General features: G+C 42.9%; 1 protein-coding gene across 1 annotated transcript in view; it reads left to right on the top strand.

Moving 5' to 3' along the window:
• The first annotated feature begins 967 nt into the window (after positions 1-967).
• The window catches only part of MB21D2 (Mab-21 domain containing 2), a 63,833-nt gene continuing 37,913 nt past the window's right edge, over positions 968-26,887 (top strand). The window contains exon 1 of the mRNA XM_062582967.1: positions 968-1,295. Within this exon, the coding sequence (XP_062438951.1) occupies positions 1,085-1,295 (211 nt within the window). The 5' untranslated portion in view covers positions 968-1,084. The remainder of the gene's footprint in view (positions 1,296-26,887) is intronic.

Raw genomic sequence — 26,887 nt, 5'->3', positions numbered from 1 at the left:
TTTGTTAGACACATTTTGCCTTAGCCTGGCACTGAGCTGAAAGATTTGTTTTCTGCCAAGAATTTTGAGAAAATAACCTATATCCAGCCAGTTTGCATCAGTGCCACAGCACCTGAAGTGCTCTATAGAAGGCTAACACAGCATATTTGTAGGCTCCTTGGGCAGGAAGATGGACAATGCTTCCAGTGGATGGACTAAGGTAAATAATGCATCATGCTATATATGCTCGGTGATGAGACAAGGCACAGCAGATCAGGCTAGAGGGAAAAAATGTGGTAGGTTGAAAAGTAAGTAGATATTAAAATATATACAGAAGAAAAGAAATGCAGTATTGAAGATGGGGAAATGGATGGAGGTCAGAGGTCTGGGCTTCCTGCCCAGGCTCTCTGTTAGACCTCGTGGAAGTCTTCTGGGCTCTGTTTTCCCCTCCTGCCCTTTGTCTGTGTAGATCATAGAAGCTTTTAGGGAGGGCTGGTCTGAAATGCAGCAGTGAGGAAACTTTGTCGTGGTCATTGCCTCTAAGACATACCATAAAATTACTCCATATATACTTGTGTGTGTGTTTGTATATGTATATATATGTGTGTGTGTACATATATATATATAAAATCTCTAGGATCTCTAATGGAGCAGAAAGGAATAAACACAAAATGTCTCCGGGAATACGTGGGAAGAGCAGAGTCCCAAGCTGGTTATTAACCCACTTGCAGGACAAGGCATTTGCTGAAGTTCAAAATTAAATTAAAAAAAAAAGAAAAAGGCAGCGTAACACGGAGCCCGCGGTCTGCCCCGGCCGCGGCACCCGCCCGCCGTGACGCCGGCAGGGCAGCAAAGCCCCCCCGCGGCCCCGGCGGCCCCGCGGCCCCAGCGCGGCGGCTCCGCGGTGGCGCGGGCGGGCGGGCGCGGCGCGGGCGGGGGCGCAGCCAGCGCGGCCGCTTGTTGATCGCGGCGCCCCGCTCGGCTCCGCGCCGCGCAGGCAGCGCCCGCGCCCGGGCTGCCGCTGCGCTGCGGCGCCGCTTGCTTTCTTCCATCGCAGCCGCCTCCGCTGTTTTCCTCTCTCCCTTTCTTCGATTTTTTTTCCCCCATGAAGATGGCGGCGCCGCTCGCCAGCAAGGCAGGGTCCGCCGGCACCAACAGCAAGCCTCCCTTCCCGGAGCTGGATTTCCGATCGGGAGCCAGGGTGGAAGAACTGAATAAACTCATCCAGGAATTCACCAAGCACGACCAGAGGGAGTACGACGACCAGCGAGCCCTGGAGATCCACACGGCGAAGGACTTCATCTTCTCCATGCTGGGTAGGGCAGGAGCCGTGCAGGCGGGGGCCGCGGGCAGGGCTCCCCGGGGCGGGGGCCGCGGGCAGGGCTCCCCGGGGGCCGCGGGCAGGGCTCCCCGGCCGCGCGGCACCGGCGGAGCCGCTCCCGCGCCGCGCCGGCAGCCGGCCGCGCCGGGAGGTCTCCGGCCGCAGGGCGAGTCTCTCCCTCAGCAAACTATCTTTTCCCATCCACTCCCTTTACCTTTTAGCAGCGATATATTTATAAGCACAGAGGAAAGGCTGCGTGGCAGAGCTGGCCGGTGCCCGATGGTGCGCCCAGCGAGCGGGGTGCGAGGCGAGCCCGACCCCTTATTGTTTTTCCCTTGACTGTCGAGACTGTAGGAAATACATTTTTTTTCTTTGACTGCTTATCTTGGTTATTAGATTGGCTGATGCTTTTACAGGAGCATCCCCCTGAACTGTGTTTCTTGCTTGGGTTGCAAAACTTGCTGCGAGTGGAGCAAGTCAGATTGTGGCGGGGGAGTCCTCATCTGCGTGAAACTTTGAATCGTAGGCAGGGATCCTTAAACTATAGTATAACAAGTGTTGACCGTTACGGAAATCACCTGGGCTCTGGCATGACTAAGGCTTATTGAGATTAACAGTGGAATGGCTAACAATTCTGACTCTTTAGGCAGTCAGTTCCTGATAAATATTTACCTTGTTTTGACTAAGAAATCACTCATCCAAATGGAGGGCTTCAAGATATGAAAGGATGCTCTTTTATATTTAGTTTGGACCTTGGGATCAGTCTTCCAGATTTGAATCAATATCCTAAACATTTTTGCATATGAAATAACAACCTGGGTAAAAAGCAGGTGTGGTCTCAGTCAGTGGTTCTTTATAGCGCAGAGGTGCACATACACAAGTGCATATGGCACATACCAAATTGGAGTGCAGATAGCCTATATCCCATTTCTCATTCAGAAGTACAGACCTATCATATTGCAGTAGTAATTATTTTCTGTAACAAGGGAGTATCCTGTCCAGAAATCACTAATCAACTGCTTCTTCTGTAACCAGAAACATATGTACACTTACTAAAGCAGCATTTACCTGCCAAGCTGGTTATCTTGTAGAGTACCTGGATAAGCATAACTGCCTGCTTTGGGGTTTGCATAGCCAAATTTATGCATGCGTTGCTTTTTTACCCAGGGCTGGACAGGATATAGCAGACTAAATTTAGCTTGAGAACAAGGACAACAAGTTAAAAAGTCTGTAGCATGTATATTTATAGTTGCTGTTATAAATATTTTTCCCTTCCTGTTTAAAAAATGATGTGATGAAGCACGGGTTACATCAAAGTCCATAGGAGTTTTGTTATTGAAAACCTGACCCTACGGAAGTCATCTGCAATGATGATCTGATACATCTTTCAATCAGGGCTTTAAATAACTATCTGAGAAAGCAGGGCTGGATGGGATGAAGCAAAGAGAAGAGAGAAAAAAGCCAGAACTGCAGTTTGAGATGAGTGGGTAGTAAGTAGAGAAAGCTTTATATTGCCCTGTTTAAGCATTGCTAGTCTTTGCAGAAGACAAAGACCACAGCATTTTTTGCTGCCTGCACTGGCAGGAGAAGACAATAGCAAAAAGACAGAAAGCTGAACTGTAGCGTGCCTTGTATTTCTGCAAATCCACCTAAGTGCCTTGCCATTCCTGAAGACAGTGAGCCTAAGACTGTTTAGGACTGACATAAATTAGTGTGGCTAGCTTTATTGGTATAACAGATGGGAGATGAGCCTTGTTCAGTTTTACAAGTATGAACTAAAATGGGAATTTAAACCGGAGGTGCATTCCTGTCTAAGTTATATCTGGCAATTAACAAAGAGACCTGTTCCTGAAAAAGAAAGAGTCTTCAGGACAAAGCATAGGTTGGAAAAGGGCATAGGGATTTTTCTGGGTTGGCTCCAAAGATTGTATTTTTGGATCAGACCCTTCTTAGTTGGAACAGTGTTCTTGGCTCAAAACCAGATTAAATCTAAAAGGATTTAACTTACTAATAAATAACTCTTTCCCCTGAGTCTGATATCTCCTATACATGCTCTTATCTCATCAGGTGATGATAGGAAAATTAAACGTAGCTTTCTGGATTTAATTACATTGGTGTGTAATTGGTGGATGAATGATAGGCCAGGAGACTTTGTGCAGGTTCTCAGATGTTGGTACTACAGATAACTTGGCCTCTAGGTCAGATCTTTGCTTTTTGTCTACACTAACTCTTGTTCCTCTATGTGTTGTCTTGCACTAGCTATTGACAGCTGAACTCTGGGAGATCTCAGGAGCCGTGCTATGATAAGATTAGGCAGATTTCCTGCTAATCATGCCTTTGTCCAAAATCTTGTCCCTGAAGCTTTGAAGCAGGATTGTAAATGAGCAAGAAATCTGATGATCAGCAGGGGAACGAGCGTTTTCTGAATGTAGTCAGTTCTTGGGCATCTTGTCATAGTCACCAAGACAAAGTGGTCTTGCTAACGCTCTACCTGAAACAACAAATGTCTTTCGGAGAGCCTCTCCTGGGTAACTTCCCATACTTGTGCTGAGCTGTGTCTGAGGATTACTTGTCACTTTGACACAGGTATTGCTGAGCCTCAAAGGAGGAGGAAGCCTTTATTAATGAAGGAAAGGAGTAGAGGAAAGACTGTCTTGTGCTGTGGGGAATGGGCTGACTGGGGGTGACCAGGAACCAAGTCTCTCCCTGCCAGTCATGAGCCAGGCTAATTACTTCTCACTGTGGTGCATGTTTTTTGTGTTTAAGGTAAGATGAACAAGTATTGAGTGATGATATTGCAGTCAGTTATATTTTGATTTTTAAAGTACTTGCTGGTATTGTATTGGAAAGCACAAAGCACTGATGTTACAAAACCTTTCAGGGACCTGACCCTGACAGTAGTGTTCCCTGCCCCCTTCTTCAGTACGGATACTTCCAAGAAACCTCTTTAAATAAGATTTCCTTTCTTTCAGTTCATCACCTAAATAAAAATGTGTTGTAATGCACAGAAGTGCTATGAGACTTCTAAAAACCTCATGTATTATGCTCTTGAGAACTAGAATATTACATACTTAATAGACCTTTGAAATTTCCAGTGCTAATGCTACCTTAAACCAGCTCTGATATTAGGGATACTGACTCATTTTATTTCTTAACAAGGGGAGGGGAAAAAAAAAAGAGCAAGGAGTTACGAATGAATACTGACTCTACAGAGCTACAGAGCTGTTTCCTCCACTCCAGGTACACACTGGCAGTCAGTCTTCTAAGGCAGTTCTCAGGCTCTTCAGACTGATATTTTATTTCCCTTTCCCAACAAGTGACTTTTTCTTTTCTGTAAAGAGGAGTGCTCCGGACACATCATGCCCTTCATTTCTGTTCTCTTTAGCCCCTTCTCTCCAAATCAGGGAAAGGCCTTGTTTAAAATGATGCCAAAGTGGCCTTTCTTTTTGAAGGTCTATGCTGTACTTTTTTGTCACCTCAGTGGTTGCATCTTGAGTCTGCAGGAGAGGTCTGGAGCCGCCTGCCCAGATTTGCAGATCCCTGCAACTTAGAGCTGTTGACAAGACCTCTAGAGAGCTTGTATCAGCACCTGATACAGGAGAGGCTCTGAGCCTATTCTGAGAGTGCTTCTTGGCTCTGAACTTCAACAATTCACCTTTTCTGTGGTGTCTTCCCTGTGCTGAGCTGGGCATACTGATAGGTGTCTGTGGCAGAGGCAAGCCTTGTGGTGGAGGTATAGGTGGCATCAGGAAAAGGTTTCTACTGCCAAAAACAGCTTCCAGAAAGGAATGAGTTACCCTGCTGGGTCCAGCTGTTCTTGGATGAATGACTCCTAAAACATGCGTGATGGAGGTGCACATTGCTGTGCTGAGATCACAGGCATCCTGACAACAGCTTGCCTTTATTGGCCTCTTTTACAAGAGAAGCATTTCATGGCCTCCTCTGTTCTTGGGCCCTGTATATCAGAACGACACTTTTAGTGTGACTCTGTCACCCACTGTATGGGTCTGTGTGGCATTTTTTTTCACCTTTCTCTAACTGGCATAACTTGCTGATGAAACCTTCTGTTGTAGACTAGACTTTTGGCATTGTTGGAAGTGTTACCTGCTGGTCTTCGATAAATCACAGAAATTCTCTGGTTTCTGTTGTAGCATTGAGCTGGTGAAAAAGCAACAGGATTGGAGTGATCTCTCTAGGGTTAAGTCTTTTGTGTGTGTGTGTGTGCCTTTTCTCAGGAGAGGCCAATCCTGATAGGAGCGCACTGTGCTCTGAGGCCTATGTTAATAAAGGCTCCCTGCTGACATTCCCTGTGCTGCTGAATGTATAATGCACGGCTGTTAAAAACAAGCTTACTGTATTGCAGATTTCATTTCTGGCTTCTGTTGGGCCACTTCTCCCTGCAGCCCACGTTTTCTGTATTTGTATATGAGCTTGAGCCCTCTTGTTTTAAGGGCAGAGTGCTATCCTGAAATATAGTGCTAGGAAGGCATTGGTAGCTGCTATTTGGTTGTAGCTACTAAAAGTCATCCCATTTCTTCCATCCTTGGGATTTCTTTCTGTGTAACTAGTTAAAAAGAATCTGTAGCCTCCTCTGTCTCTTTGTTCAAAGGAATTATTGCATGTGTGCAATGAAAATAGCTTGAAGATCTTTCAATTTGCTTTGAGATGCTGGTACTTCACTTGCTAACTACTGTTTTGAAACATTAGGCTGTAATGTAAAGTATTTAGTGTAATAGCTAGGAACATGTCCTGAGGGCACAAATTCTTGTGGCAGGCTTGTCAGACTGCCCACTGCCTGCCTGTTCCTTCAGTTTGTGAAAATATTTGTAAAAGATTTGGGTGAATACTTGCCAAGCCCAATTATGCAATTATGTTTTAAGGGCAATTTTATAATTATAGTGGAGGATGGTAACCAGGATACATGAATTGTTGGGGTTTTTTTTTAACTTTTCCTTTTTTTTTCTTTCGTGTGACTTTGCATGAACACTAAAACATTCAGAGCAATTCTAGTCAGAAACCAGTTATTCAACTTTCTTTTAGGCAGCTGACTATTTTTATAGGTGAATCTAAATTAAAGGCAAATGCAACCGTGCTCAGGAAGGCTGGAGGACATGTTTTATTATAGCTTTAATGATTTATAAGACAGATGTGCACTTGGAAGCCAAGAGCTGCCCATAGGCAGAACCCAACCTGTAATCTAGAGGAGACTCAGAATGCAGTAGTCCTACCTGTCCTTCTCAGAGGGAATTTCCAGGCTGTACAGGTTTCTTGGATAACTGGGTCTGTTATCTCTAATTTTGATTTGACAAATGCCAGGCCCTTTCTGACTTTGACCAGGTTGTACAGCCAAAATTTTTACATCTCTTCTGTGGTCCTGACATGTATAGTCTTGCTCCTGTGTATGTCCCAGTCTTTTTGCTGCAAAGATAGTTTTCCCAGGTACATCTCTAAAACCTTTCCCTGTCTTTGCTTCTCTGTCCACATCAAACCCTAGCTGTTTGTACTCTACAAGATCAGTTAGGTGAGAAAGTGCCAGGAAGAAATGTGCTTAAAACTGTGAGATTAGCTCTCACCTTCAGTCAAGGGAGGCTTTAGTTGCAAGGACTGCATGACCTGTGAGTGAGGTGATAACCACTGTTCCAGGCACGTCTGTATAGGATGTTGTGGTGGCAGCTGCAGGTGGAGGCTCTGGCGATTCCTGCCCCTTGAGAATGAGGAAAATGATCCACAATTGGGTCCATTACCTGTAGCTGAGTGATGCTAGCATTTCTTAGAAGGCAGCAGCAGCAGCTGTCCCACTGGACTGTGGAGATGCTAGTGTGGGGAGCAAGAGCTGTAGCTTATTTGCTATGAAAAGAGATGTTGAAGAATTGAGAACATTATGCAGGGTGACATCCTTCTTGAGCCAGGTTTTCCCTTAACAACTTAGAGCTGGAATGGGTTAAGTTCCATATTCCAAAAGAAAACCACTACTTCTGCTACCTACAGTAGCTTTGTTAGCTATCTTCTGAACAAGGAGATAAGAATCCCTGAGAGTAACAGTCCATTCGTCTGTACAATGTACATGTAGATGTTCTTTAATTTACCTGTATTTGGGGTAAGAAACAAGCAATATAGTAGATGGAGCACTGGGGAAGCAAGGAAGGTGCGAGCTGCCCTATTTTTTTCCTAAGAAGAGCATGGGATCTGTCATGGGAGCTAAAGCAGAAGACAGCTTTGGATGTGGTGCTCACAGAACTTCCTTTATTAAGGAAAAGGGAGTATGCATGCATGAGAACAAGGATGTGGGAGCTGAGAAATGTTCTTTAGGTGAATGCCTCTAGTTGTTTGCCCGAGTCTTGTTCTAGTCACTGGTGATATGATGTGAGTTCAAGAGACTCTAAACTGAAGCCTTATTGAAACTTGCAGCTGCGCTTTTGTAGGTTCCTCATCCTAACTATGAATTTCTTCATCCAGGGAAAGTTTATGACTTCTGATGGCATAAGCCTGTCTTACTACACCACTAGCAAAAATTGGGGTTTGAATTCTTTCTTTGCTAGTGTAACTGGAAGGCAGCTTATGAGACATTCAAAATAAATCTTTCAGCAGCTGCTGATGTTCCAATTGATAGATGCTGCTGTGGATTTTGCTTTCTTTATTAAATTGATCGCCACTATTTCCTTTCCTTTCTACTATGCTGTTGCATTCCTTTTGATTGCAAATAGAAAATGTCCTGAATGGATTAATCTGGATTTCTGTTTGGACCTTGGTACTTGAACCAACCTAACAAGTTCCTGAATCATGTGTTTCCTCATTAGATAAACTTTCTGCACTTCTTTCAAAGCACCATTTCAATGACTTTCTGATTATAAGGGAATTAAAATTTGCTGTGGCTTTCAGTTTGAGGAAGATTCTTTCCCCTCTCCCTACTGTATTTGACTTTTGAACTTTTAATAAATGCTTGACGCTAAGGAAGTTACAGCAATCCTGTTACTGCATTGTACATTATCTGCCAGACAGAGTGATTTTAGTCTAATTTTAGAGCATTTAATTAGAAGGTGGTTAATGCATTTCGTTGTGAACCTGCTGGTGTCAAAAGAACAATTTGCATACCCTGAATGGGGGCTGATTAATTACATTAAGGTTCAGAACATGTATCTTGGAAACAGCGTTGATAGCTTCTCCCACCCACTCAGGTCTCAGGGCAGAAGTTTGGCCAGCACTAGGTGACTTCAGACTGTAGAACAGGAGATGGTGGTACCCATTTTTCACTAGAAAAATGGTTCTGTGGGTAAAACTCTTGAGTCAGGGCACCACAGACCTATGTTTCATTCTGAGCTGCCCACATAGCCCTGTACCACTTTGCAAATCTAATAGTATGTTCTGGGATTGTGGTACTGTCAGAAGCCTTCCCCCATCTCTGCTTCAGCTCTCTGTGAAAATACAGTACTTGTGCCCTATTTTATTACTTGCTAGCCTCTGAAAAGCTTTGAGGTAGAGGCACACTGACCAGTTCAAGGTAGCTGTGTTCCTGCCTGACTGCTACAAATTATAGCTTTTTATTATTTATTTATTTATTTTCATTAAATATGGAAAGCTGAGAGTTTGAGTCCAAAGCCATTTGGGCACTGTAGCTAGAAATGCTTTGGGAATTAAATTCTTTAAACTCTTGTTATAGACTGCAGTCATCCTTTGCTGCAGAGAGGACTGGAGAGCTGTACCGTTTTGGCCCTGCAGTATTGGAATAGTGAAGCACTACAATGTTGGCATTCTTCATTCTGCCTAGGCTATGCAACCCTCTGAGGCTGCAGCTGGAAAAGGAGGTCTGTTTTTGAGAGGCAAACCTCAGAAAGCATTCAAGTACTGAAAGCAGGTTGTTGCTCAGTCATTGTGATCTAGTGGCTTTGAGATCGAGTGCAGTTCAGCCTCTGAGAGAGAGATTATAATCTGACCTAGTTAGGCTGTTCTGGCAAGTAATCTTATTTTATACTGAAGGGATCCCAAAGCTCTGACAAATTAGTTTAAAGCGTACATCCTCGTTACAGTCTATGTGCCAATACAGTTTGGTAGAGTCTGGCAATGCCAGGGAGTAGAAGGCAGCAGTTTGGGACAGAAAGCAAGGGAAAAATGGCAGACATGGCCAAAGCTAGAAATTCTGCTAGGATTGCCATAAGAAACTGAGATAGAATAGTTTTCTGTCCAATGACACCTTTCTAAGGTCATAATAAGTAGAAGTTCATATGTGGGATGTTTTTGGTCTTAGAACTTTGCTACTGTGGCTTTCCGTCAGACCATGTGGATTTTCTTCCACCCACTGGCAGAGTGAGACCTCATAAATGAGTTGATCCAGAATTGCTGAGTAGCTAGGGACAGCAGTTGTATCCAGAAATAAGTTCCTGCTTTGCTGCAAAATCTGTTAGGCCATGTGCTTTTTCTGTTGTAAAGTGTCCTAACTCTCCCATATGTGTTGTAGGATCTTTTGGTGCTGCTCCACACCTCTCTCAGGGGAGGTTTTTGAGAGGTTTTTATCTCTCAAGGTTTTTATTCAGTGCTGAAAATAAGATCTTGGTTAGAAAGTCAGTAATGGAAGTTGTGAGGAAGTGATTGTATTAAACAACTGTCAAAAATATTAAGGCAAACACCATAATTAACCTACGTGGTTTTCCCTTCAGCAATGCTTCGCTTTGCATTTCAGTGGATCTCTTGACAAACTGATGGTACTTTGGGTGATCCAGGAATGCAATGAGACCTCCTCCTGGAAATGAATCCTTTGCTAATAGCTCTGGCTGAGCCTGTTCGGTAGGACAGATGCTTGGAGATATTTCAAGTTTGTTTTGTACCTCACTAATTAATCTACAACTTAGTGGTAGAACAGCAGGAAAGCTGCATTTGCTGACACTTCATGATATAATGATTTAATCCTTTGTGACACATTCCTGCTGAGTGTCAAAGCTGATAACTCTAATCTCTGTCCCTAGCTCAGTGTGACAGGAACCTGTTCTAGAGGGCATTTTGCAGTTTGCAAGCTCTTGTAGGCACTTTGAGACCCATTCCTGTAAACATTTTTTTTGTACATTGCCACTCTTCAGTGTGATTGTACAGTATTGCCTGGTGCACTGAGGCATGTGGAGTAGAGTGCAAACAAACAAGCTAAGTGATTGCATTCAAATGAAATAGGGCTTGTCTTGGGAGGAAGGGGAAATACCGTAACCTCCTTCTAAGCACACTTCTTTTGCCAGCATTTGAAGCAGTGTAGTTATTACTAATTAAGAGGCGTCTAAACCCTCTGGTTCTTGTTACATGTGATTCTGCAGTCTGGGTACGGGTCCAGATTGTACACCGAGATAAGTGTACAGCTACTATCCAGGGTTCAATGCTTGTGCTACAACCATCAGAGCAAGCTTCTGTTCTAGTACAAACAGTGAATGTTTGGGAAGAATTCCTGGTTATTTTAAAGTTTCAGTTGATTGGTATTCATAAAACAATTTGCAGCTCTGCAGATAAAGGACAGAATGTCACTGTAACAACTCTTCAGGGGCTCTGTTGACTTCCATCTCTGAAATCTGCTTGTTGAAAGTTGCATACAGTGTGGTGAATGGCAGATCAAGTATTGATATTTGTCCCTTGATATTTGGTCCTCAAAGCTTAAGTTCTGGAAATGTCCGTATTTCATATAGATGGTAAGAGCAACCATGTGCTAAGCAATCACTAACCTGAGGAAAATAATAACACAAGTCCTTCTGCAAGTGCAGAACTTTGTCTTTGAACAAACTGGACCTTTGGAATTTTTTTCTGCGTAATAGCTATAATGCACTTCTAAGTGCAGTGAAGACAGAAAGGAGTGTTAGGAAACCTTGACATTCTTAAACACTGGATTTGACTGAGCATCTGTCAGAGGTTTGGGGTTTTTTTTTGTGCCAGTCTGTCTGTAAAAGCTTTACTCTCCTATTTTCCTGATTTCCTAATTCCTAAATTCCTAATTTTCCTTGATACCCACTTTGTGCATAGAATCATAGAATCAGTAAGATTGGAGGGGACCTCTGGAAATCATCTAGTCCAACCTCCATGCTCAAGCAGAGTCACCTAGAGCATGTTAGACAGGGTTGCAGCCGGTTGGGCCTTGAATATCTCCAGAGAAGGAGACTCCACAACCTCTCTGGGCAACCTGTGCCAGTGCTCCGTCACTCTCTCAGTGAAGAAAGCACTGCATGTGTAAAGCATGCGGGTGAGGCAGCAACGTTAAACTGAAAAAGGCCATTTTCACACAGGCTTGTAATAGCAATGAATGAATATGTCTATGCAGTCATTTTGATTATCTTGGGAAACGGCGATTCGTGTGTGCTACGTAATGATTACCAAAAAACACGTAGCAAAACTACTTGCAGATTATCAGAGCAGCAGATATTTAAGCTACTAGTTAGCCTGAAACCCCAAAAGAAAAAAAAAAGTGGCTTTGATCTTCCTAAACCTAATTTTTGCATCTGGAAACACAGAGCACTCTTGAGTTGCTTTTTTTTTAAAAAAAAAAAAAAAAAATAAAAAGGTGACAATTCTCACTCCCTCACTTCAGCTGCAGACAGGAGATTTAGAATTGTCTTTTTGTCTAAGCTGCATCTTAATAATGCAGGTAAAGAAATGAGCTTTTTTAAAAATCAATTCTTACTCTGGAACCAGCCCTCTAAGACATCACTTGTGTATATGAGTCACTTCAGTCTATTGTGCTAGTATGCATCAGTGTGAGTTCTCAATCTTTTTTAACTAACTCTTTCTTTACCTTGGAAATGCATGTATGCCTTTTTTGTCTTATTTTGCCGAGAACAAATAATTTAGGTGGAAACATTCTGTTATCAAGTTCAGTGATGATAGTGCTCTGGAGTATGGGAGAGCCCATTTGAGAAGTGGTATAACTGAGGTGTGCAGGGGCAATCTCCTCCCTGCTTGGCAGAGCTATTCTGCTGTGATCAGTTTGGCTGTGCTGAGGCCAGCCCTGCTTGTTGAGGATTGTAGGAGTCCTATGGAGGGGATTTCTGTCTGAGGAAGACAGGAGCAGGGGAGACAAATGAATAAAATCCCCAGACCCACAGCACGTTGATAGACCTCCTGTTGTTCTTAATTTGCCTCTGTAAATAGCACTAGTTTCTGCTGTTGTGCACCAAGACAATAAAAAATAACAATCCTTAGCGTTTGTACACCACTTCATGATCTTCCGAATGTTCAACACACTAACTAATTCAGTCAAGGTGCAAATATTATCTGAGCAAAGCTGCTCTTGTTGCTACCCGGGGGGATCTTTCCTTACAGCTGGGACAAAGCTTTTTCCCCTTAACTAGAGCTGATGGCAAGAATGTTCTTTACAGGAACTAAGTCTTTCTTCCCTAAGTTTCTAAGCCTTTGAATATAGCTGTGCTTGCACAGCAACTGGACTACTTCTCGGTCATGTGTGATACTCCTAAGAAAATTTTGCAGGACACTTGCCTGCCTACAAGTTCTGTGCCACAAAGATATGGACCTGGAGTTAACAGGTACATGGCTTCAGCAAATGTGCAAAGGTGCTGATGCAGTAAGCTTGCGTAACGCCTTTGGGAAATGTCATCTCCCATGCATTTCAAACCTGTTGGTGCCAATGACCTCATAGCAGCTCAGTGCAAAAAAGGTGGGGAGAGGAATGAATGTCTTTCAGTTCTGACCATGCTGGATCATCAGGCTGTGATGATCCAGCAGACTAAAGAGAACTTAGAATGTTTCCTGGATGGTATATGGCTAGCTGGTTCATATTTTTGTAGATCCAGCACGTGCAAAAGCATCCATCTGTCTTTTGTGGCAGGAGAAAGCCCAACAGGAGGTCTGTTGCCTGATGTGTTTTGGGGAGTTTGTCTTACTGTTTGCTGTCCTGAATCTTGAGCATGGACTAATACTTGTAGCAGTAGGAATCTAATTTATCTTGCCTTTGACTTGCTGCCTTGACATTTTCTGTGTGTATGTGCAGTGATGGTGATAGGGAGTTTGATGTTTCTTAGTACCATTGAGCTGAAAAGGACTAGATTCACTCTTTATTTGAGAGAATTGCATTTCTTGTTAGCATCCCATTAAGGGGTCTAGGAGATAAGCATCTTTCCTTATCAGGGTCACACAGGGTCACAAACCTGCTTTTAGTGGTTTATTTTGGAAATAACTGTTTAGGAGCCTTTGTAAACTGGTGCCTGGTGCTGTGGAAGTGCCCTTGTGCTTTGTAGTTATAACCTTCTTTCTAATCTGTGAGGTTTTGTCGTAACTAGGTGACAGAATTTCTGGATGGCCTGTTTGTCTAACTGCTAGGTAACTTTCTTTTCAGAAGTGGTGCCTGTAGGCTTGACCCGCGACTGATTCTGAAAGAAGATTATAATTTTCATATAAAGGGTTGTACAAATAGGAATGCCATTAACCTCTTAGTGACCTAATTACTCAGGGAGGTAGCAGCGCATTTTGAGATGAAAACTCTCATCTGGCTACAGCTTTCCCTTCACCCAGCTGTGCATGGGAGAATAACAGAGTGTTTTTTGCAGGTGATGATTACTCTTTCAATGGCTTTGATACCCTCATTTTCTCTTTGAAGTTAATGTACAGATTGCTAGGTGGCATCACTCAAAGTGACTGACTGAGCTGCTGCTGTATGTGAAGTGTCTCTCAGACAACTCATTTCCTGGTCAAACAGCACATTGGCTTCTGCCATAAGACATTTTAAGGGAGCTGCTCAGCTGAAGGAGCAAGATATTTTAACAGTTTATTATTAGCACTGTCGCTGCCAAATACAGCTCTGAATCTGAGACTGAAAATGTTCGCGTTAAACGGTAGGTGTGAATGGCTTTTAAAAGAAGGATTTTGTGATTGGACTAGCAGACTGATTTAATTTGTCATAGAACTTCTACAAAATAATAGAAATTAAGTGGCTACTTGTGCAGTTCATTTTCTCCAATTGCTACTTGTGTTTCTGTGCTAGAAATATAGGGGATTTGAAACCTTTCACTTTTATATTTTGGTCTTTTGTGTCTGGACTTCCCTGCTACAATTTGAGCTCTATTTTTTCTAGTGTTAGTGTACCGTATTTCTTTTTAAAAGACCAGAAATCAAACATTTATTTCCATTTCTCTTCCATTCTAAAACTCTGAAAGGTTTAGTGACTCGAAATTTCCTCTTCTGAAGTCAGGACAAAATAAACTGAAAGCCGTGGTCTTTGTTTCTTTTGTGTCCCTTCTTCCTGTTCCTTTTTCTCTTCATAGGAGCAGTGTTTATGTACAGGTATAGAGCACTTCCAAGCACTTTTCTTCTGCATTTCTGATTGTGCTTTTTGCTCTAAAACATTCCCCTGCCCATCCTGTTTGAAGGGATTAGGTCTAACAAACGAAATCTAAAATATCCACATTTTTTTTCCTGCCTTCCTCACAAGGCTTAGCTGTACTGCCTAGCTGAACAAACCCCACCTTTGTCTTTGCCTTGGAAGAAGAAACAAGCAGGCTTGTTGATTCCTGCTGCATTAACTCTATCCTCCTCCCTCACGCTGATGTAGTGGTTTGGGAAAGGCTGGAGAGCATGGAAGCTGCTTGCTGCTGTTTTCATGAGACCTCCCAGGAGGCTGCTGCAGCAAAGTTCTCCTGTACTCAGGCCCCAGAGACAGCACTTACTTGGGCTGTAACAACTGGAGAAGCACAAGCAAAAACCCTTTATGCAATAGTGCATGGAGAAGGGACACTCAGGGCAGTAGGCTGAGAACACTGAAGATGCCCCAAAGAAAGCCCTAAAGAGACATGGGGTGGTGTCCTTGCTGTGACCTCTGTCCCGTGGCACATCTGAACCTGAACGCCCACCTAACAACCCCTGAGCCACCAAGAGCCTGCTCTGAGCATTCCTGCTTGTGCTGGGGAATTTCAGGAATGTGGACTTCAGCACTACGTGGGGCTGCCGCTGCTCTCCCTCTGTTCAACAGAGAGCTTTGGAAGCTGTGGTGGGGTTTGTATCGCCATGATAAAGCCTCATTGTAATTGTTTGCAGCATTATTTAATTAAAGATGTATTTTTTGGGGATAATGTTCCATTAGAACAACAGGAGCCAACTTCAGAGAATTGGAGAGAGGCCTCTTCCCTTTCCTGGCATAGCAGAGCTTCACCTCTCTCCCTTCACTTCCCCCTCTTCCAATCTCTTTGTTTTTAAGGCATTACAACTTTAGTGACTAGGCTATTGAGGAGGCTGCAATTAGTAGTGTATTGCTCCAAATTACAGTTTCGTTTAAAGGGGAAATTTATCCTGCTATTGATCTAAGGAAGTAGAAGGAGAAAGTATAGGGGTGAATGAAACTAGTATTGCTGATGCACATCTCTCTCCTTTGCTGTCCCCTGCATGCTAAAGTAGCCTTATTTTTAGCCTCCAGCTACTTGAATTGCTCCTGCTGGAGGATAAGGGAGGTCTGCTGCTGACCTATATGGGAACAAGATCTCATAAGCTGGTCATAAAAATCTCATGACCTGCTTAGCTATGTCTACTGCTCTTTGTCTTGTATGGCATTGCACTGTGTGCATCTCATACAGGGAGACAGCCCGAGGCTGTGGTTTTGAACTCCAACTGCGGATAAGGCGGCAGGAGGTGAGGGAATGCCCTCCTTAGTCCCCTTTCGAGCTTCTAAAAGGTCCTCCTCTTTACATTCGAAACCTGCTGACACAGGGAAGCAAAAAAATTTGTGTCCTCAGCATGGCAGGGTAGCCGCATGACTGGCATCTCTGAAAGACCTCGACAGTGTATTTGGGAGTCCCATCCCAGCTCTGCCAGCGCAGAGTTCATACACATGCAGGCATTCGTTCTGTGCCACACTTGATTACTGGAAAGTCATTCAAGCTATCTGAAGTGTTAACTACAGTATAACAAACAAACTAGATCCAAATGAGACTCCAGTGATTCTACAGGAAAACATCAAGTTATTTTTAGAGCTGTTGCTATTCTGTCCTGTACCAGGGAGGGTAATGCCCCAGTTTTGTACTGCAGTTCATCATTGTTCTGCCTTATTACTCATTTATTGATCCTACCTATTTTAACTGGCAAATATTGGTTGCACTCACTGGCCTGAATACCTCCTTCCCAGCCCTGTGTCTTCTCATCTAGGTGCTGGAGACAATCCAGGGCTTGTGTTTCTCTACAAAATATACTTAAAATTGATGCTGATCGCCTTGCAGCAAAGCTATTTCTGTCTTGCTGATGGCCTGACTTGCAAGCTGAAAATGTCTGGATAGAATTTATTATACTCTGACCATTAAATTTTAAAACACTTTTAATGGTAGATGTTAAATCACTGCTGTCCCAGTTCCAAGCTCTGTGCAGAGTTCCTGAGTTCTTAGGAAGACATTTCACCTGCCTGCAATCTGTGACAACCCTTGGTTTCTGAAAAGGACAACATCAGGTTACAGGGCCGTTCACAGGACAAGCAAGCAGTACTTTGGTGAGGGACCTCTAGGCCATCTGACCAGTGGCTGGCCAATGTCCAGGCATCCGACTGGTTCTTGTGAGCAGAGCCGGGCAGATCTGGTACAGTTGTGGTGTGAGCAAGAGATGGTTGTGTTGGTGTCAGGGTGCAGGCACTCCACTGGGGCACAGGGTTTGCGTGGCTTTGCTCTTGGCTTTGTTCCTCCTTGACTGAAGCATCTTTGTAACAGCAAGCAAACAAGTCCAGTGCTTGGCATTTAGCTGCTTACAAGAAACTATTTTATTTTTGTACGTGCCTAATGAATGCTGAACTGTTCAATGTCACTCAGCATGGCTTTGTCCCTTGCTGTTGGGAGCCTCTTTAACTTTCCATTAAGGCTGGGAAAATGCTGCCATGAGGTCCTCGGTGGGTTTTGAAGGCTGCTTCTTTGAGTGTGACTTGAGATGAACATTCTCCCACCTGAAAGGGGGCATGGATGCTGTTGCCTGTCACCTTTGCTTGGAGGGCACTAAAAGCACTAAGGCAGTATCTAATATTTCTCCAAACACTCTAGTAATCTTGAAGTGCTTTTCAGCTTCATGCAGAGACAGACACAACAAGTGTGCATGCATTGACTTCCTTCTCAAGGAAATGGAGGTGTCTTGTTCAACGTTGCATATGTTTGCAGGGGAAGTAAAGGCCTATGCCTTTCACATGGCTCCATCCTCCTCATAGTAGCCTAGTGTGAGACTTTCTTTTCCATCAATATGAATAATATTTGCTGTGTTTTGCTTTCTTTCTCCCAAAGCCGAACTTCATAAAAAATCATCACCCAACATTAGGCTAGTGGGAAATGTTTGAGGTCAGTGTATCAAAAAAAAAAAAAAAAAAAAAAAAAAACCTACAAAATTTTATTGTGTGCTGTGGCAGAGTTTTTTAGAGGCTGAGCTTGACCAAAGTGAGGTATCTCCAGTTCTTGCACAGCGTTTAAAACCATTGTTCATAGCAGTATTTGCAGTGATGATATCTGGAAGTAAAGCTCTGTAGCCAGAAGCTTAAAACCACCTTGTGTTCAAGAATTTCCCTCTACTGGAAGATCCTGCTCTGAGATTTGCTTACACTGGGAGAAACAGGCAAGGGTAGAGAATGATGATGCTGGACCAGGAGTTTAGGTAAAACTACTTGCAGTCAGAATGCTTTCCCAGAGTGTAGGTGCCTGCCTCAAGATAAAGAGAAACTCTGGCTTTTTATCTGCTTATTCTCATATCTTAAAAGCTTGAGCAGACCATTTTAACAGTGCTGCCATATGATTTCTTCCCACATTAGAAGGAAAAGTAGTGGACATGGACATCTCAGTGTCCTTGCTTCTGTCTGTCTGGACCAGTCCCATCAATTAAATAGGAGCTGACATAGTCATATTTGAAGGTCAGCTGTTTTATAACGTAATATTACATTTTTTTTTCCTCTGGGCTTATTATCTCCTTCCAACCTGCAGCTCGGCACCATCTGGTGCAGGCACACAAGGGAGGAAGATTAGAGGAAAGTAAAGCAGCTTTGTTTGCTTCCCCCTTTGCTTCCGATGCACAGAGGAATCGTCAGTCTCTTACAATATTGAATTTTAAGTGGTGGGAAGGGCTGGATCTTGCCAGCCATCTAGGGGAGGGTGCGTTTACCAGTGATCTGTTAGGAAGTGTGTCATGATTCCTTAAGGGACTTATGTAGCCATAGACTGCAATTTGTTGCATTTTATTTTATATTTAACTACTCTGTTTTTTTTTAATGGCTTGTTTGTATCAGCATCTATGTTTTTCTTATGTGTCCTTTGCCAAAAGCACTCCTGAATGATTTACATGCACAGTGCTAACCCATGCTACAGTCTGCTTTGGTAGTGAGGTGCAGTGAATGCTTGTAGTGCATTTACACTCCCCAAAGCTGCCAGGCAGACACAGCACAAGCATGTTCTGCTTAACAGGGAGGTTCATCTGCCCTGATGGTGTCCATCAGCACAGACTAAGGAGATGCTCTGTTGCTTATCCATCCCCAGGCTAGCAAGGGAAGCACTTCCATCTGCAAATAGCGCTGGTTGTTTCCCTTTAATACACAGGGTCGAGTCTTCACTCAAGCTTTCCCCTGCATCCCTCCATCTGGAGGTATGATCACTCTCCATTCAAACTGTGTGCTAGCTGTTTTCTGTAAAAGCAAAGCTCTTTTCTTTCCAATAATAAAATGATGATAATTAAGGAATGCTGATCTTCTAGGTCAACAGGATTACCTTCAAACCAGTATCTTATTGTTTAGCTTCAATGCTCCAAATTTTGCATTGGGTTGTTTTGAAAAATAATGTCTCTAGCCATAAATAACTATTTGTTTAGCTATTTGGAAATGATAGCTAATTGGTGTGCACTAATTAGATATGAATAGCCAAGCCAGGTTATGAAAACATTTGGCTTGCTCTGTGATTCATGCCATGTAGATGGCACTGTATGGTAAAGCATATAATGTGCACACAGACTCTTTGCTGTCTGCCTTTTCTCTGGTACTTTGTAGCAATCCTCCAAACTGAGATTTTTTTTTTTTCAGGTCAAGGATACTTTATACAAATGCCAAGTTCCTGGAGAGAGGGTAATTCAGTTTTGAGGGCTTAGGAGTGTTGGTTGGTTGATTTTATTTTTTTCTTTAAAGAAAAATCAAAATAAGTTTCCTCTCCCTCCCACTATGGAAAGAATCTTGAAAAGAACTAACAATAGCAGACATCTTAAAAAGGAAGATTTGTTTGGGGAAAAGGAGGGAGTTCAAGATTTTTCAGTGTTTTACGTTGGCAATTCTACATGCTTTCTTATTTCTTCAGCTAACTCTCAGAACTGGGCAGGATGCATAGGTAGAGTACAATGCTGAGGGCGTTGGTAGGCTCCAAGTCATTTCTGAGGTGCAGGAAAGCTCACTAAGCACTAGCTTGCACATACTTGATGGCATAGTAGAAGGGATGTCAGTGCTTGATGTACAGTAGATTAACAACTTGAAGTCTTGTTCCAAGCAAGCATTTTTGTATCCCAGGTTAGTACAGAGCAGCTTTGCTGCTGGCCTAAATAACTAATTTAATTTGAGGTTTTCGTGCTTAATTATGCTCCCTCGAGTTAAGGCAGCTTGAAAGTGAAACTCCTGAATTAATATTGAATGCCAGCATTTTGATTTGATTTCTTGGATTTACTTGCTTCAGACTGGTTGTGCTATGAAACTCTGCAAGTCATGTAAGAAAAACCACATAAAGTGCAATATGCCAAGAGAGATGGACTGAGAATTTATTTACTGTCTTTATAATTGTGCTGGACTTTTTTATGGAATCGTGGTTGTTGCTTCCTTAAGGGAAACTTGGTCTGTCTAGTAAAAGAATATCTGAAAGCTATAATTTATAACAGAAAAACATTTGTCTTCTTTCACCCATTTTCTGATGCAGTTCTTTCCACTGTAGTCTTTGAGGATAGAATTGGATTTTTCCTCTTATAAATGAGTGTAATGTACAGTGTTTCTTCAGTATCTTTTTCAGCTTTTCCTATCCTCAGCATCTCAATTTATACAAAGTTCTTCCTGGGGAAGATCCATGAAAAAAAGGAGCAATGGTCACTGCACTTGCCAAGATTGTAGGAATAAAGTGCACTTCCCCAAGTCATGGAACAGATTTGAAATCCCTGCATGCTACAGTAAAGAGCTGAGAAGGTAGTTGCACACAGTCAGAGAGGCTAACCATGTCACCACAGTCTTCCTAATGTGAAACTTTGCCTTTTTAACTTGAGTTTAAAAATACTGCTGTAGATCCTGGTTTGCAGCTCAACTCTGAAACTAGTGCCGCATCTTATTAATTGCCTAGAAAGATGTTTGCACTTTCTTTTTACCTCTTGCTTTTAGCACCATTCTTGAAGTGATTCTCAACAGCATTTGTGTCTTCACTACTCTGTCCACTGTAGTTTATAGCACATTTTACTTTCTGTCCAGACTGGCTCAGTTCTTGCTGTGCTGTGGCACTATGTAAGTAAAAGGAACTGCTTTGTGCTCGCTTGCAATGAGGGAAGACCAGATCTGGGAGACTCCTGAAATGGTGCTTGTGGAGGGGGAAGGAAAGCAAACAGAGGCATGACTGCAACATAACTCCTAAGACACATTTTTGTTTCAAAATTCAAGTGAAAATTCAGGGGTTGTGGGAAGGGGCACGTATAATGAAACTGCACGTGGCATTCAGGATTGGGCCCCTGGTTTGTAAAGCACTCTAAGGCATCCTTCTGGATGAACATTACCCTACAAATATCATTTCTTTACAACTCCCTGGAGCTATAAAACAAGTAAACCTATTACTCTAATTTCCAAGTTTATTTTATCCAGCTAAATCCCCCCTTAGGTGTTTTGTTGTTGCCTGTTGTTTTTAACCGGAGTAAAACCAGCTTTTATGCTGCTGCTTTGCCAGGCACTGGGAAATGTTATCACTAGCATTCTTTCAGCAAATATAGATTCAGCCCAGTGGTTTAACATCTTAATAACATGCAGTATCTTCTAAAAATTTTCTACCTGTGCTGAGACTCTGGAAGTGACAGTTTTGCAAGCATTCTGAAATTGCCACAATATATCTCTAGTGGCATTACTGATTTATCTCCCTCTAATTACTGGTACACTACTTCTGTTTAAAATGGGTTGAGCCCAGTGCCTAGTTGTCTGTATTGTTCAGCACATGGGAAGATTTTAAACTCCAGCAATGTTTTAGGTTACCATTTTTCATCAGGGGAATGTTACTCTGTATGATGTTTAATCGGATTGATGGATTTAAATGCAACATTAATATTCATATCAGTTGACTTGTGCTGCTTGTTTTGTCATTCACCCCTTTACAGCATGCGACTGACAGCCTCTGCTATGGGAAGCAATGATTTTTCTGCCCAGCTCCTAGCTATGCTGGGCATTTATTCTGTCTCTGAGAGAAGAATGGACCAGATAGCAGATATTTTTCCCTTCAGATGAGAAGGACCCCAGGTTGAATAGCTAGATATGATTTTTTTTTCTTTTCTCCACTTTGCAGATCCAGTATGTGCATTTCTGAACACTCGAAGCTGTACAACTCTTCTAAAAATGTTATCACTTCTATTATATTATGTTGGCTTTGAGCTTTGGCCCATCACCGTGGCTGTGGTCCCTTTATTAAAAGAACTCATGTGTGGTAATATCCAAATCATGACATGTGAAGGACATGAACTGTTAGCAAAAACAGAGCTTGGTGTTCTTGCGCTATGTTTTGTTGTGTGGTGTGGTGAGTGCACTGGGAGACAAAAGATAAAGATGCAAGGGTCAGGGGGAGATTTGTGCAACAATATGACAGTGGCAGTTTGAAGCCCAAGTGAGACAGTTGTGATGTGTTTGGAAAGGCTGGTGAAGCTCCTCCAAGGGTTACCCTCATCCAGCCCAGAAATGCATGGCTAAGCCAGAGCCAAGATCTTGTGGCCCATGCCTATTTTCTCCTAAAAGATCCTCCAGCCCTCCTTTATTTTCTTGGCTATCTGAGGAACTAATGTGCTGCACTTAAACTCAGAATGGACCCAGAGAAAGGTTCTCCTTTACTCCAACTACTAATCCTCACATCTTTTTTACCTATTCCAGTTAGGTAGAAGGATGTAGCTGAATCCAATATGTCTAGCACCAGTAGTACCACAGACCCAAATCAAATCAGGAGCTGTGGGTGATGGACCTGGTGCTTTTGGTGCAGAAGGTTCCAGATGAGATCCCAGCTGCTGCTGTGCTTCTGCATCTGTGGAACAGTTAGGGAGTGAGGATCTCCTGGGTCCTCTGTGTGGATTGCTATAGCTGCAGCTATTCGGTCAGCGGGAAGTAGCACTCCAGAGTTCCTTTTGTGTTTACGTGGCCTTGTTGAAGGCTGTTTTGTCTAGTGGACTTGCAAGCTTGCTCGTTTGCTTTTAGAGTCCAATGGGAGATGAAAAGAAGGATAAGAATTGTTATTCAGTTCATAATGTAACTTTACCACCTGAAATTCCTCTTAGACTTCTCAATTGTTTTACTTCCAAGATCTTTCTGAACAGATTTCTACATATTCATATTTTATTTTGCGTCAGTTTCTAAGTCCTGTCTTCATTGGTATTGAAAGCATGAAGCCAAGGTTGATGAGAACAAACTTAAGCTGTGCTCAGTCCATGCTTAACTTCTTGCTACTTTTGAGGGAGGAATGTGAGCGAGCAAAGCCTTTTACTCTTTCTTATTCACCTCCCCATGAAGCATCTCAATACAATAAGAGGTTTTAATTTGCATTTTGAAGAGTTGAGGGCTTGGTCACTGATTTGAAATGGTGTACTGTGCCTGGTGGTACTAAGTACTCTGCAGAGAGTTTGGGTTACTCTAGGTCTTAGTCTTTTTTCCTGGATGACAGGAGATGCATACCCCTTATGGGCACAAATATGGCTGAGCATACTCTCCCAGGAGAGGTTGAACACACAAAGTTTCCAGATGTGTGGGGACAGGAAAAGAGTCAGTACGATGATAGCTAGCTTTGCTACCCCAGATTTGTGCTCCAGAAGAGAGTACTGCTAACAGACACCTTCATGTAGCTCCTGGTACTGGGGTCACAGGGGCACCCACGCTGCTGGCAGATCGGTGAGGAATGGACCAGCAGTACTGCTTCATCTGATATACCTCCTGCAAAACCATCATACAAGCACTAGGTTAATGGTTGCCAGTAATACTTAAACTAACAGTATTTGGTGGAGTGCAACAGAGTTAAGTTCTTTATGTGTTGCGTGTCAGACAGAGGCTTCTAGTTTATATTGTCAGGACTACTAGGAGTTCTTGGTTGAGGAGAGAGTCCTCGGTACTTGTCTATACAAAGATTGATAGAAAGATGTTATTTTTGCCTTGAAGATACCCTTAGGATATAAGTAGCAAAAGCATTTTAAGTGATCCTGTGCCTTGTGCTCCTCTGTTAAGTTTCCCTTTTATTGGGTTGTTTTAGCCGCTGATTGAACTGTTTACCGTTCTTTTTATTGCTCCTCTTTGCGTCACAGCAAAAATACCTGCTGATCATCTTTCAGCATTTGTCCTATTTGTTATTAGAAGTTCCTCTGTAGATGAGCTTGGAGTTTTTGCTCACTGTTTCTAGCAATAGCTGAGATGGTTTTATAAGTTATGGAGAATAAACTGGATTGATTTCCCTTTTGTAGCCTGGACTAGAAATGCCAATTCTCTTGGTCTGCTGTGCGCTCAAGGCCACAAGTCAAGCTGCTATCAATTATACTCACTCCTCCTTTGAAATTGCTGTAGAAAAGATGCTTTCCAGATCATACATGTGGAACAGATGTGGTTGATATTACTAGATGATTCAGCTAAAACTGATGCCAAAACATCTTCCAGAACTCTCAGCTGGTTATTGGGTTGAGCAAAGGAGTAGCTCCATAAAAACGCTGGACTGGCTCTGGTGTCTGTGTCTGTCTGTAACTGCAGCCATGCCAGGTGTGGTTCCCTTTGATTTACCAAAGGTCTAAGAGAGAGACAGGATGACAGGTGCATGGAGATGTCTCCTACAACAGGGTCTAGGGAAGCACTGGGTGCTCCCAGCCCAGGAGTATCAAAGGAATAAAGGAATGCCATTGCAATTGGCTTGGTTAATGTGTGGGAGTATTTGCACACAGTCTGTGCCTAAACTGTGCACTGCTTCCCCCTGCAAATGTTTCTTTATTGTCAGGTAGTATCAGGATAGAGATAAACTTGAGTCTATTTGGCCAGCTGTATTTCCTTCTGGCTTCTGCTGAGATGGAGGAAATTCTGTTTTCATAAATAAAAATGTGATTAGCTTACCTATTTTTCCCTTTGAGTTACAGTTGGCACTTTCCCAGAGAGCTGCTAGAATAAGTATTTTGAGGCTAGATGCATACACAGACTTTGACCAAAGATGGGACTGGGTAGCTGCCCTGAAAGTCTAGCACTGTAAACATGCATTCTTTTCTTTAAGACTTGCTTATATGTAGAGTGAGAAGTGTTCATTCAGACTGAGCCAATGACTTGACAATGCAGCTCTTTGGACTTTACTGCTGACATTGTAATTCAGGGGAACTTTAACTCCAATTCAGATTAAACTTTTATACTTGGGTGAAGTCCAAGGACCTGTGTGCTGCTGTTGTTGCCCAGAGAATGCAGCCTAGTGAGCAGACACTGGTTGTTTTGTAATCCATTATAGTGAAGCATTAAGCTCAACTGATGGGCAGGTGTAAGTAATAAATGTCCACAAAGGGTATTTATGGGGTGGTTAGTGCCAAGTCTGGGCACTAAGAAATATGGAATTTACATTTTTGTGTCTTTGACTGTCAAAAATTACATTTATGCATGGTACCAGCTGCTTCCAACAGCTACAGCATGGCCTCTGGCTAGCCTAGCTCATGGGTGCATCAGAGGGAATAAATATCCACAAATAGTGGTGGTGGGGATTGTCTCCCCCTCCCTAGACCTGGGTAGACTTGAGTTCTGGCAGAATCTTCTGCTGAAATCTATACTATGTTCTCCCTTAATACTGGAAACTATAGGAAGAGCTGTATTTTTCCTCCCTGACTGCTAAGTCAGGAAGGGTTGGAGGTGAGTAGCACAGGGATGCCATTCAGTGCCATGTGGGAGCTCTCTCTGACTTTTAGCGGCACTACCTGCCTTCCGTTAGGAAACAGGATATTTTCCTGTTCTTCCTTAGTTTTGGATTGTAGGCTACAAACTAGGTTTGCTGAGGAAGTGAACAGAGCAGCCTACAAAGTGCTTTCTACTCAATGTCCCAGTTATGTCTCTGAGTAATTTGGGAGAGGTTAAGTGTTGCACGCTTGGGCTGCTGCAGACTATTGGTGTAACCTTGGTGTTGCATGGGAAATGGTGGCTCTTTAAGAAGTGTGTGGTGCTCCCCATGCTCTGTGCCTTTAGACTGCAACAGACTGGGAAATGGGGCAATATTTGCATAGTCTGGCTTGCCTGTTTCTGTGGAATTATTAAATAAAGCAGTTGAGGTCCCAGCTGCGCCTCGCTGGTTTCTTTTGTAATTGATGTTGTATCTTCCATTCGCTTCCCAGCTGCTAAAGATTTTCCTTCAGCTCAAAATGCAGGGGCTGATGCTTTCAAAGCAGGACACTGGTTGTTCTCTCCGATTGGTAAAGGCAGGTTCTGTCAGCAAAATCTTGTTGAGATGTTTGCGGTTTTTGCTAGGAAGTCCCTTTCCTATTCTCACCCATGTCTGAGCAAAAAGAAGCGCTGAGGGGCAAATAGACTGGACTTGTATTGCAGGGTTTCTCTGGCAAAACTCTACTAGTTGTGACTTATATCTCTTGTGCCATTTAGCTATGCTGAGAGGAGAGCTTGCAGTAGACAGTGGGTTCATGGAGCTTTTGTATTGCTACAAATTTTTTTAAACGATACTATATTTAATGGTCGTTTGAATTTCACTCATGACTACATGCATGCCCTGGACCTAAATGTAAAATGCTGCGTATCATTGGCTTAGGAGTGTTTTGGTAGGTTACAGACCACCCAGGTAGCACAAAACCCAAGCCTGTGTGGATGCAAAGATGAAGTAAAATATGTTTACCAAGTTCTTATTTATCTTTTACCACAAAGATTTAAAATGGAAATGTGAGTGCTGATTTGGATGAAGAAGCTGTTTTGTATTTTTATTGAAGTGTAAAACTTCTCAGTCATTTGCACTGTGAATAATTTGCTGCAGTATCAGAAGTTTTCAGTTCCCTTCCTAGCCCTGTCACTGTTGATTATTGAAGAGGATGCAGCAGAGTAAGAGGAGCATAATTTGGAGGAAATTCACTTATCTCTGCCCCACCTCTTCCCATGAGCAAGAGGAGGAGGGAGGCACAATAAAGACATCTGTTCCTTTGAACCCAAAACAGACTTGCTAGGGAGAACAAGAGACAACTTGGGGGAGAGAGAGAGGAACTATCACTGCTGTGCAAGTGTTGTTAATCACTGATTATTGAGTACTGAGGGGGTGAGCTTTTATCATGCTGACCTTAGGGGATATTGAAAAGATGCTGGCACTGACCTCTGTGAGGATTTAAATCCCGGAGATTCAGAATCCCTTTGTGTTCTTCCAAAGAAGAGGCAAATCTCTTTGGTAGCCATGCTCTCCCCTCCGCCTCGGGGTAGGTGCCTCCGCTGTACTG

This window comes from Rhea pennata, chromosome 9, assembly GCF_028389875.1.
Source record: "Rhea pennata isolate bPtePen1 chromosome 9, bPtePen1.pri, whole genome shotgun sequence".
Taxonomy (NCBI): Eukaryota; Metazoa; Chordata; class Aves; order Rheiformes; family Rheidae; genus Rhea; species Rhea pennata.
This window is presented reverse-complemented; position numbering and strand designations above follow the sequence as displayed.